Below are 12,624 nucleotides of genomic sequence, written 5' to 3' on the forward strand. Positions count from 1 at the left end.
ATTCCCACCATTCCCATTCCCACCATTCCCGTTCCCATTCCCACCTTTCCCATTCCCATTCCCACCGTTCCCATTCCCACCATTCCCATTCCCACCATTCCCGTTCCCATTCCCACTGTTCCCATTCCCACCGTTCCCGTTCCCACCGTTCCCGTTCCCACCGTTCCCGTTCCCATTCCCACAGTTCCCATTCCCACCATTCCCGTTCCCATTCCCACCATTCCCATTCCCATTCCCACCGTTCCCATTCCCATTCCCACAGTTCCCACTCCCACAGTTCCCACTCCCACCGTTCCCATTCCCATTCCCATTCCCACCGTTCCCATTCCCACCGTTCCCGCTCCCACCGTTCCCGGCGTGGCTCCCAGCGCCCCCGTGATTCCCGCTGTCATTCCCGGTACCGGGGCGCTCCGGCGGCTGCAGGATCAGGATCCTGTCCTTCTGCAGGAAGTGCAGCTCCCGCGCCACGTGGCAGGCGGTCAGCGGGCTGTCCCCCGTGATCATCACCACCTGCAATTCCCGCAGTTCCGGGAAAATCCCAGCCCTGACCCCCTCCGGAGGGGCTCAGCCTGGAGCGTTCCCAAATCCGGCGCTTTTCCCGCTTCCCCCACTTGGGATTTTCCCCGGTTCTCCTCTTGGAATTTTCCCTTTTTCAATCTGGAGTTTTCCCAGTTCTCAGCCTTGGATTTTCCCCATTTCCCACTTGGAGTTTTCCCGGTCTTAGACGAATACTTCCCAGTTGGCAGGCTGGAATTTTCCCTGTTTTCCACTTGGAATTTTCCCGCTTTTCACCCTGGAAATTCTCGGTTTTCCCCTCCCTCCAGCCCCATCCACCCCTCTGGCAATTCCCCCATTTTCACCCCTTTCCCATCCTCCCAAAACCCGGGAATTCCCAGGATTCCTCACGTGGTGGGAAGCGCTCTGGATCTCCCGGATCACGGCCTTGGAGTCGGCTTTGAGGGGGGAGGAGACCAGGATGAATCCCACAAATCTCAGGTCACATTCCAGGGATTCCCTCTTCATCTCCCGCACCTTTTCCACAGCAAAAAATCCCGGATTCAGCATTCCCAAATCCCTTCGAAAGCCAAATCCCTCCTCCCACCGGTGATTCCTGGGATTTGGAGCATCCCTGGAATGAGCTTAATGCTCCTAAAAGCTTGGGGTGATCCTAAATTCCCAAAAGAAAAAGAGTTTTCCTTGGAAAAACTCCTTTGGGATGCCCTGAAGGGTCTGAGGAGGGTCACTGGGACAGCAGGAAACAGGAATTTCCCTGCAAAAACTCCCCAAAAACCCCAAATTCCACCCCAAAAAACCACCTCTCCTTTTCCCAGCCCCTCTCCCAGCACTTTCCAGGCCTGGAATTCCGGGGTTTTTCCCACTTTTTCACCTGCTGGTGGCTCAGGGCTCCCAGCTCTTTGTAGCCCAGGGCCAGGACCCGCGCGCCCTCGTGGGAGAATTCCCGATGGATCTCGTGGTAGTTGCTGGGACATTGGGACAGCTGGGGAAAAAAAACCCGGAAAACATTCCATGAGTGAGGAATCTGAGGGAATCTCGGGGGGTTTTCGTGGGATATTGGGAAAAATGAGGAGATTTGAGGGGAAAGGGAGGCAGGGATCTGGAAGAATCCGTGTGGAATTTGAGGGAATTCAGGATAATTCCATTGGAATTTACAGTCCCCACCCCCTTTCATCTCCCCGACTTCCCAGCGTTCCCAGATTCCCGCTTTTCCCTGGAATCTCCCCCTCCCCACAGGGCCTGGGCAGCCATTTTGTGCTCCTGGCATTCCCAAATCCCTGTTTTTCCCTGGAATTCCCCCCTCCTGCGGGCTCTGGGCCGTTTTCCCCTCAGCACGGGGCGGCCATTTTGGTCTCCCGGCATTCCCAGATTCCCTTTTTTCCCGTTTTTCCCCCCATTTTTCCCCCTCACCATGGCGTGCAGGGTCTCGGGAGCGCCCTTGACGGCCGCCAGGTATCGGATTTCTCCGGAGGCGTTTTCCAGGGAAGCCAGCACCGCCATCCTCTTCAGGGCACTGGAGAAATGAAAGCGCTGGTGAATTCTCATTCCCGGAGTTTTTAGACTCCTCGGGAAAACTTTCTCATCTGGAAACAAAGGAAATCAGGAAATCCTGAAAGGGGGTGCTGGGAGGGAAAAGGGGGAATCGGGAATGGGGGGGGGAAAAGAGGGAATTTGGGGTGGTTTGAGGGGGATCCAGGAGGAATTCTGAGGAATTTGGTGGGAATTGTGGACAGTTCCAGGGGATTGAGGGAATCTGACGGAATTCTGGGTAATTCAGGTGGAATTCAGGGGGATTTTGTGGTTTTATTTGTGGGGATTTTGAGAGATCTTTGCAGAAGAGTTTTATGGGATCCTTGGGGGGATTTTTGTGGGAATTTTGAGATTTTTGTGGGGTTTTTTCGTGGGAATTTTGAGAGATTTTTGTGGTTTTTTTGTGGGAATTTTGAGAGATTTTTATGGGAATTTTGTAGGATTCTTTGCAGGATTCTGTGGAGTTTTTTTGGGGGGGGATTTTGCGGAATTTTCGAGATTTTTCTCAGATGATTTGGGGGGCAATTTTTTGCGGCAAGCCGCCACCGTTTTCCCCCCCGAGCTTTTTCCGGGTTTTCCCACCCGAAACGCCTCAGAATTCCAGGGAGAAGTGGGGGTTTGGGATTTACCTCTGGTCAGGGTCCAGTCCACGGCTGTCAGCATGGCTTTTTCCAGAGGGTCGCCCACGATGCTCCCGTCCTCCAGCTGCACCAGGGAGTGGCAGCAGGCGATGGCACGGTGAGTTTCCAGAGGGATTTCCGACACCGGCAGCACCTCCTTGCCTTCCCTGAGGGAAAATTTGGGATTTTGGGATCGTCCCCAAGGGTTTTTGCGGAGGGGGTTGGTGGGAAATTGAGTTAGGAGGAAAAGAAAGGGGAAAAGTGGGTGAAACGCTTAAAATTCTGCAAAAAACTCCACAAAATATGCTGTGAAATCTCGTGAAAATCCTGTAGAAAAGCATCACAAAAAAACCCACAAAAAGCAAAAAAAATTCCTCCTGAAAATACACACATCACAACACAAGATCCCAACGCAAAATCCCACAAAAAATCCCAAAAAATCCTCACCAAAAAATCCCACAAAAAATGTCTCACAAATCCCCCAAAATCTTCTTACAAAATCCTCCCAAAATAGCCCAAAAAGGTGACAAAAAAAATCACAAAAACCTCACGAAATCCCCACAAAGTTCCCACAAAAAACACCGCCAAAAGTCATTGTGAAATCCCAAAAAATCTTTACCAAAAATCCCACAAGAAAATCCCAGGACTTTGCTGGATTCTGTGGGATTTTTTGTGGGGCTTTTGTGGGTTTTTTGGGGGGATATTTTGGCAGGATTTTGTGAGATTTTGGGGGGATTTTGTGGGATTTTTGGGGGGATTTTGTGGGATTTTTGGGGGGGGTTTTGTGGGCACGGCTGTCAGCATGGCTTTTTCCAGAGGGTCGCCCACGATGCTCCCGTCCTCCAGCTGCACCAGGGAGTGGCAGCAGGCGATGGCACGGTGAGTTTCCAGAGGGATTTCCGACACCGGCAGCACCTCCTTGCCTTCCCTGAGGGAAAATTTGGGATTTTGGGATCGTCCCCAAGGGTTTTTGCGGAGGGGGTTGGTGGGAAATTGAGTTAGGAGGAAAAGAAAGGGGAAAAGTGGGTGAAACGCTTAAAATTCTGCAAAAAACTCCACAAAATATGCTGTGAAATCTCGTGAAAATCCTGTAGAAAAGCATCACAAAAAACCCCACAAAAAGCAAAACAAATTCCTCCTGAAAATACACACAGAATTTCACAAGATCCCAGCGCAAAATCCCACAAAAAATCCAAAAAAATCCTCACCAAAAAATTCCACAAAAAATGTCTCACAAATCCCCCAAAATCTTCTCACAAAATCCTCCCAAAATAGCCCAAAAAGGTGACAAAAAATCACAAAAACCTCACGAAATCCTCACAAAGTTCCCACAAAAAACACCGCCAAAAGTCATTGTGAAATCCCAAAAAATCTTTACCAAAAATCCCACAAGAAAATCCCAGGACTTTGCTGGATTCTGTGGGATTTTTTGTGGGGCTTTTGTGGGTTTTTTGGGGGGATATTTTGGCAGGATTTTGTGAGATTTTGGGGGGATTTTGTGGGATTTTTGGGGGGGGTTTTGTGGGATTTTTTGGGAGGATCCTTTAAACTGATTTTGGTGAAATTCCTATTTTTATTTCTCGCCAGGAATTTTGTGAGGATTCCGTGAAGACCTCGTGGGATTTTTGAGGGGGTTTTTTTTTGGGAATTTTGTATTCCCAGCCCATTCCCCACCCCTCCCTTGAACCCCCCGAGATTCCCAGCGGGAATTTCGGGATCAGGACCCACCTGAGCCCGGCCACCCCTCGCACCACGAGGTGGTCGCTGGTCAAGGTCCCGGTTTTGTCAAAGCAGCAAACCTGGACCTTCCCTGCAAACGGGATCCGGAACGGCTCCGTGCAGTAAACGTCTGGGAGAGCGGGAAAAAACGGGAATGCTGAGGGGAAAACTGCGGGATCTGGGGGAAAATCGGGAATTCTGAGGGGAAATCGGGGATTCTGAGGGGAAATCGGGGATTCTGAGGGGAAAATCAGGAATTCTGAGGGGAAATCAGGAATTCTGAGGGGAAATCGGGGATTCTGAGGGGAAACTGGGGATTCTGAGGGGAAAATCAGGAATTCTGAGGGGAAATCGGGGATTCTGAGGGAAAAATCAGGGATTCTGAGGGAAAACTGGGGATTCTGTGGGGAAATCGGGGATTCTGAGGGGAAATTGGGGATTCTGAGGGGAAAACTGGGGATTCTGAGGGGAAATTGGGGATTCTGATGGGAAAATCGGGGATTCTGAGGGAAAATTAAAAATAAAAATCCTCAGAAATTCCCACGGCACTCCACTCCCTCCACCCCTCACACCAACCCAACTCCATCCCGGCTCCCTTCCCAGCTCCCAGGACCATCCCCAGCATTCCCAAAGTTCCCTGGGAACGCTCACAGAGCTTGGCCAGGGCGATCAGGGAGGTGTTGACGGCCAGGGAGAGCTCGATGGGCAGCTCGGGGGGCACCACGGACGTCAGGATCAGGGCACACTCCAGGAACAGCCGGTACTGGTTCCGCCGGGGGTCCTTGGTGCCTTGGGAATCACGGGAAAACGGGATCACAACGGGATAAACAGGATTAAGACGGGAAAAAAACGGGATCAAAATGGGAAAAAATGGGATCACGATGGGATTAGGGGGAAAAAACAGGATAAAAATGGGGTCAGGATCAGGGAATATCCCTCGGGGATCCCTCCCCCAGACCCCAGAATTCCCGGAATTCCCACCCTGGATCCAGACGTAGGCGGCGGCGGCGATGGCGAAGACGAGGAGGAAGAGGATGAAGATGAAGGTCTCCAGGTTATTGGCCGTGACCCTCTTCACCCCAAACAGGATCGTCCGGAGCAGCTTTCCCTGGAAAACCAGCTTTGGTCAGGAATCCCACGGAAATTCCTTCAAAATTCCTTAAAAATTCCATGGGATTCCTTCCAAAGGAGCATGGAATGAGAATTCCAACTCAAGGAAAAGCCTGGAATTCCTTTGGAACTTGGGAATTCTTCCCATTCCCGACCTTCTCCTTTTTCCCAACCCTTAATTCCTCCCTCTTCCCAAGCCCCATTTCCTGGAATTCCCAGGAATTCCCAGCTCACCTGGGATGTGTTGAAGCCAGTGCGGAGGGCGTAGGCCAGGCACCCGTTATCCACAGCTGGGGAGGGAAAAAATCCCAGGGAATTCCCAGGAAATCCCAAGGAATCCCCCAGGACATCCACTCAGGAAATTCCCAAAGAAATCCCCCCGGGAAATCCTGAGGGAATTCCTGGGAATTTCAGGCTGGGGATCCCCAGCTTTGGGCAGGAATCTGGGAATTGCTCCCTGAGGAGGATGGTCCCTGTGGGACATTTCCAGGGTGGGAACTGCAGGGTGGGAATCACGGGGTGGGAGTTCCAGGGTGGGAATTCCGGGGTGGGAGATCCAGGGTGGGAATTGCTGGTGTGAATTCTGGGTGTGAATTCCAGGTGTGAGTTGTGGGTGGGAATTCCGTGTGGGAATTCCAGGATGGGAATTCCGGGGTGGGAATTCCAGGGTGGGAACTGCAGGTGAGAATTCCAGGGTGGGAATTGCAGGTGTGAGTTGCGGGGTGGGAATCGCGGGGTGGAAATTCCAGGGTGTGAATTCCGGGTGGGAATTCCAGGGTGTAGAATTCCAGGGTGGGAGTCCCAAGGTGTGAATTCCAGGTGGGAATTCTGCCCCAATTCCCGCTTTCCCCCCGGTTTTCCCCATTTTCCCCACCTTCATCTGCGGCACGGACTCTCCCGTCAGCATGGCCTCGTCCACCACGCAGCGGCCCCGCAGCAGGAGGAGGTCACAGGGCACCAAATTCTCCTGGGGGGAGCGGCCTGAGGGCAGAAATTTCCGGAATTCCCGAAATTCCCAAGCCAAACTCATCGATTTTTCCCGTTTTTCCCACCCCGAAACCCACGGTTTTCCCGTTTTCCCACCCACTTTTCCAGCCCTGGATCTGTAGGAAAAGGGTTTGGAGAAGGGAAAATCTGGGGAAAAAACAGCCCCTGGAATTCCGGGAATTCTGGGAATTCAGGGAGTTGAAATATTTGATGGCAGGATGGTGGAAAAGCAGAAAATTCCAGGAAAACAGGGGAAAATCCCAGAACTAAAACCTCAGAGTCCAACCCAGAATTCCTGCAAATCCCAGGAAAATTCCAAGGGGATTTCCCCGAAAATGGAAATCCTCAAAATTCCAGCTCGTTCCAGCAAAAAAAGAGGGAAGAAATTCCAATTTTCAAAGGACTTTTCCATGAAAATCCCCATTTGAAGGGCGTTTCCCATTAAAAAATCCCATTTTATCAGGCTGTTTTCTGTGGAAATTTCCATTTGAAATACGTTTCCCATGGAATTCCTACTGGGAATTCCCATTTTTGGGGTGTTTTCCCAAGGGAATTCCCATTTTTTACCGATGGAGACGATGTCCCCTGCTATGATCTCGTCGCTGGAAATTGGGCGCCACTTCCGGTTCCTGTAGACCTAGAATTCCCAAAAAAAATTCCCCATTTTTGGGATGGAACTGATGGGAAATCCACAGGAAAACGGACACAAAATGGAGGAAAAAAAAACCCCAAAATATCCTAAGACACCCCCCTCCCCCCAAAATTCCCATTTTTGGCCAATATCAGCAGGAAAACAACAGGAACAGGCATCAAAAAACTCAAAAAAAAATCTCAATTTTGTGACAAAATCTGTGGAAAAACAGGAAAATAACCGGGCTAAACGTCCCAAAAAGTCCCCAAAAATGCACAAAAATCCCATTTCCTGGGATAGAATCCATGGAAAAAACCATGGGAAACAGGAAAACACCTGGGCTAAACGTCCCAAAAATCCCAAAAATCCACAAAAATCCCATTTCCTGGGACAGAATCCATGGGAAACAGGAAAACAACTGGGCTAAACGTCCCAAAAATCCCAAAAATCCACAAAAATCCCATTTCCTGGGACAGAATCCATGGGAAACAGGAAAACAACTGGGCTAAACGTCCCAAAAATCCCAAAAATCCACAAAAATCCCATTTCCTGGGACAGAATCCATGGGAAACAGGAAAACAACTGGGCTAAACGTCCCAAAAATCCCAAAAATCCACAAAAATCCCATTTCCTGGGACAGAATCCATGGGAAACAGGAAAACAACTGGGCTAAACGTCCCAAAAATCCCAAAAATCCACAAAAATCCCATTTCCTGGGACAGAATCCATGGGAAACAGGAAAACAACTGGGCTAAACGTCCCAAAAATCCCAAAAATCCACAAAAATCCCATTTCCTGGGACAGAATCCATGGGAAACAGGAAAACAACTGGGCTAAACGTCCCAAAAATCCCAAAAATCCACAAAAATCCCATTTCCTGGGACAGAATCCATGGGAAACAGGAAAACAACTGGGCTAAACGTCCCAAAAATCCCAAAAATCCACAAAAATCCCATTTCCTGGGACAGAATCCATGGGAAACAGGAAAACAACTGGGCTAAACGTCCCAAAAATCCCAAAAATCCACAAAAATCCCATTTCCTGGGACAGAATCCATGGGAAACAGGAAAACAACTGGGCTAAACGTCCCAAAAATCCCAAAAATCCACAAAAATCCCATTTCCTGGGACAGAATCCATGGGAAACAGGAAAACAACTGGGCTAAACGTCCCAAAAATCCCAAAAATCCACAAAAATCCCATTTCCTGGGACAGAATCCATGGGAAACAGGAAAACAACTGGGCTAAACGTCCCAAAAATCCCAAAAATCCACAAAAATCCCATTTCCTGGGACAGAATCCATGGGAAACAGGAAAACAACTGGGCTAAACGTCCCAAAAATCCCAAAAATCCACAAAAATCCCATTTCCTGGGACAGAATCCATGGGAAACAGGAAAACAACTGGGCTAAACGTCCCAAAAATCCCAAAAATCCACAAAAATCCCATTTCCTGGGACAGAATCCATGGGAAACAGGAAAACAACTGGGCTAAACGTCCCAAAAATCCCAAAAATCCACAAAAATCCCATTTCCTGGGACAGAATCCATGGGAAACAGGAAAACAACTGGGCTAAACGTCCCAAAAATCCCAAAAATCCACAAAAATCCCATTTCCTGGGACAGAATCCATGGGAAACAGGAAAACAACTGGGCTAAACGTCCCAAAAATCCCAAAAATCCACAAAAATCCCATTTCCTGGGACAGAATCCATGGGAAACAGGAAAACAACTGGGCTAAACGTCCCAAAAATCCCAAAAATCCACAAAAATCCCATTTCCTGGGACAGAATCCATGGGAAACAGGAAAACAACTGGGCTAAACGTCCCAAAAATCCCAAAAATCCACAAAAATCCCATTTCCTGGGACAGAATCCATGGGAAACAGGAAAACAACTGGGCTAAACGTCCCAAAAATCCCAAAAATCCACAAAAATCCCATTTCCTGGGACAGAATCCATGGGAAACAGGAAAACAACTGGGCTAAACGTCCCAAAAATCCCAAAAATCCACAAAAATCCCATTTCCTGGGACAGAATCCATGGGAAACAGGAAAACAACTGGGCTAAACGTCCCAAAAATCCCAAAAATCCACAAAAATCCCATTTCCTGGGACAGAATCCATGGGAAACAGGAAAACAACTGGGCTAAACGTCCCAAAAATCCCAAAAATCCACAAAAATCCCATTTCCTGGGACAGAATCCATGGGAAACAGGAAAACAACTGGGCTAAACGTCCCAAAAATCCCAAAAATCCACAAAAATCCCATTTCCTGGGACAGAATCCATGGGAAACAGGAAAACAACTGGGCTAAACGTCCCAAAAATCCCAAAAATCCACAAAAATCCCATTTCCTGGGACAGAATCCATGGGAAACAGGAAAACAACTGGGCTAAACGTCCCAAAAATCCCAAAAATCCACAAAAATCCCATTTCCTGGGACAGAATCCATGGGAAACAGGAAAACAACTGGGCTAAACGTCCCAAAAATCCCAAAAATCCACAAAAATCCCATTTCCTGGGACAGAATCCATGGGAAACAGGAAAACAACTGGGCTAAACGTCCCAAAAATCCCAAAAATCCACAAAAATCCCATTTCCTGGGACAGAATCCATGGGAAACAGGAAAACAACTGGGCTAAACGTCCCAAAAATCCCAAAAATCCACAAAAATCCCATTTCCTGGGACAGAATCCATGGGAAACAGGAAAACAACTGGGCTAAACGTCCCAAAAATCCCAAAAATCCACAAAAATCTGTGGAAATTTCCATTTGAAATACGTTTCCCATGGAATTCCTACTGGGAATTCCCATTTTTGGGGTGTTTTCCCAAGGGAATTCCCATTTTTTACCGATGGAGACGATGTCCCCTGCTATGATCTCGTCGCTGGAAATTGGGCGCCACTTCCGGTTCCTGTAGACCTAGAATTCCCAAAAAAAATTCCCCATTTTTGGGATGGAACTGATGGGAAATCCACAGGAAAACGGACACAAAATGGAGGAAAAAAAAACCCCAAAATATCCTAAGACACCCCCCTCCCCCCAAAATTCCCATTTTTGGCCAATATCAGCAGGAAAACAACAGGAACAGGCATCAAAAAACTCAAAAAAAAAAATCTCAATTTTGTGACAAAATCTGTGGAAAAACAGGAAAATAACCGGGCTAAACGTCCCAAAAAGTCCCCAAAAATGCACAAAAATCCCATTTCCTGGGATAGAATCCATGGGAAAAACCATGGGAAACAGGAAAACAACTGGGCTAAACGTCCCAAAAATCCCAAAAATCCACAAAAATCCCATTTCCTGGGACAGAATCCATGGGAAACAGGAAAACAACTGGGCTAAACGTCCCAAAAATCCCAAAAATCCAAAGAAATCCCATTTCCTGGGATAGAATCCATGGGAAACAGGAAAACAACTGGGCTAAATGTCCCAAAAACCCCATAAATGTACAAAAATCCCATTTCCTGGGATAGAAACCATGGGAAACAGGAAAACAACTGGGCTAAACGTCCCAAAAACCCCATAAATGCACAAAAATCCCATTTCTGGGATAGAATCCATGGGAAAAACCATGGGAAACAGGAAAACAACTGGGCTAAACGTCCCAAAAATCCCAAAAATCCAAAGAAATCCCATTTCCTGGGATAGAATCCATGGGAAAAACCATGGGAAACAGGAAAACAACTGGGCTAAACGTCCCAAAAATCCCAAAAATGCACAAAAATCCCATTTCTGGGATAGAATCCATGGGAAAAACCATTGGAAACAGGAAAATAACTGGGCTAAATGTCCAAAAAATCCCATAAATCCAAAGAAATCCCATTTCTGGGATAGAATGCATGGAAAAACCATGGGAAACAGGAAAACAACTGGGCTAAACGTCCCAAAAACCCCATAAATGCACAAAAATCCCATTTCCTGGGATAGAAAAACCCAGGAAAAAGGAAAATAAAGAGGCCAAACCTCCTAAAACCCCCATTTTGGGGTGGAACTCAGCAGCCACAGCCCCAGAAAGGCACCAGGAGCCCCCGGAATTCCGGGTTTTTACCTGGATCATGTAGGGCCGGTTGCCCATCCTGCGGATCTCCGAGAGGTTGCGGAGCTGCTGCTGCACCAGCGAGGCCTCGAAGGCCACGAGCATGGACAGGGTGAAGACGCTGTAGTACCAGAACTCGTCCAGGCACCACAGCCCCACGCAGAACACCTGGGAAAAACCGCGGGAACGCCGGGAACGGCTCGACGGGAGGCGCCGGGAAAAGGGAAAACCCTCGTGGGACTGGGACTGCCCCAGGCCAGCCCAGGATTGCTGGAATTCCTGCCCGGAATTCCTGCCCAGAATTCCTGCCCGGAATTCCTGCAATTCCAGGCCAGAATTCCTGCCCAGAATTCCTGGAATTCCAGGGGAAAATGCATGTGGGACTGGGACTGCCCCAGTCCAGCCCAGGATTGCTGGAATTCCAGGGGAAAAGGGAAAACCCTCGTGGGACTGGGAGTGCCCCAGTCCAGCCCAGGATTGCTGGAATTCCTGCCCAGAATTCCTGCAATTCCAGGCCAGAATTCCTGCCCAGAATTCCTGGAACTCCAGGGGAAAAGGGAAAATCCTCGTGGGACTGGGAGTGCCCCAGTCCAGCCCAGGATTGCTGGAATTCCAGGGGAAAAGGGAAAACCCTCGTGGGACTGGGAGTGCCCCAGGCCAGCCCAGGATTGCTGGAATTCCTGCCCGGAATTCCTGCCCAGAATTCCTGCCCGGAATTCCTGCAATTCCAGGCCAGAATTCCTGCCCAGAATTCCTGGAATTCCAGGGGAAAATGCATGTGGGACTGGGACTGCCCCAGTCCAGCCCAGGATTGCTGGAATTCCTGCCCGGAATTCCTGCAATTCCAGGCCAGAATTCCTGCCCAGAATTCCTGGAACTCCAGGGGAAAAGGGAAAATCCTCGTGGGACTGGGAGTGCCCCAGTCCAGCCCAGGATTGCTGGAATTCCTGCCCGGAATTCCTGCAATTCCAGGCCAGAATTCCTGCCCAGAATTCCTGGAACTCCAGGGGAAAAGGGAAAATCCTCGTGGGACTGGGAGTGCCCCAGTCCAGCCCAGGATTGCTGGAATTCCAGGGGAAAAGGGAAAATCGTTGTGGGACTGGGAGTGCCCCAGTCCAGCCCAGGATTGCTGGAATTCCAGGGGAAAAGGGAAAATCGGTGTGGGACTGGGAGTGCCCCAGTCCAGCCCAGGATTGCTGGAATTCCAGGGGAAAAGGGAAAACCCTCGTGGGACTGGGAGTGCCCCAGTCCAGCCCAGGATTGCTGGAATTCCTGCCCAGAATTCCTGCAATTCCAGGCCAGAATTCCTGCCCAGAATTCCTGGAATTCCTGCCCAGAATTCCTGCAATTCCAGGGGAAAAAGGGAAAATCGTCGTGGGACTGGGAGTGCCCCAGTCCAGCCCAGGATTGCTGGAATTCCTGCCCGGAATTCCTGCAATTCCAGGCCAGAATTCCTGCCCAGAATTCCTGGAA

At 49.2% G+C, this 12,624-nt stretch overlaps 1 protein-coding gene across 1 annotated transcript in view; it reads right to left on the reverse strand.

The window, feature by feature from the left end:
• The window catches only part of ATP13A1 (ATPase 13A1), a 21,481-nt gene that overhangs the window by 6,054 nt on the left and 2,803 nt on the right, over positions 1–12,624 (reverse strand). Inside the window, exons 4-16 of the mRNA XM_041476107.1 lie at positions 11,164–11,319; positions 9,965–10,034; positions 6,370–6,476; positions 5,978–5,993; positions 5,730–5,848; positions 5,367–5,493; positions 5,037–5,174; positions 4,395–4,515; positions 2,676–2,833; positions 1,927–2,099; positions 1,388–1,498; positions 907–1,032; positions 402–510 (exon numbers count right to left, since the gene is read on the reverse strand). Of these exons, the coding sequence (XP_041332041.1) occupies positions 402–510; positions 907–1,032; positions 1,388–1,498; positions 1,927–2,099; positions 2,676–2,833; positions 4,395–4,515; positions 5,037–5,174; positions 5,367–5,493; positions 5,730–5,848; positions 5,978–5,993; positions 6,370–6,476; positions 9,965–10,034; positions 11,164–11,319 (1,531 nt within the window). The remainder of the gene's footprint in view (positions 1–401; positions 511–906; positions 1,033–1,387; positions 1,499–1,926; positions 2,100–2,675; positions 2,834–4,394; positions 4,516–5,036; positions 5,175–5,366; positions 5,494–5,729; positions 5,849–5,977; positions 5,994–6,369; positions 6,477–9,964; positions 10,035–11,163; positions 11,320–12,624) is intronic.

The sequence above is a fragment of the Pyrgilauda ruficollis genome, unplaced genomic scaffold (genome assembly GCF_017590135.1).
Source record: "Pyrgilauda ruficollis isolate IOZ18807 unplaced genomic scaffold, ASM1759013v1 scaffold379, whole genome shotgun sequence".
Taxonomy (NCBI): domain Eukaryota; kingdom Metazoa; phylum Chordata; class Aves; order Passeriformes; family Passeridae; genus Pyrgilauda; species Pyrgilauda ruficollis.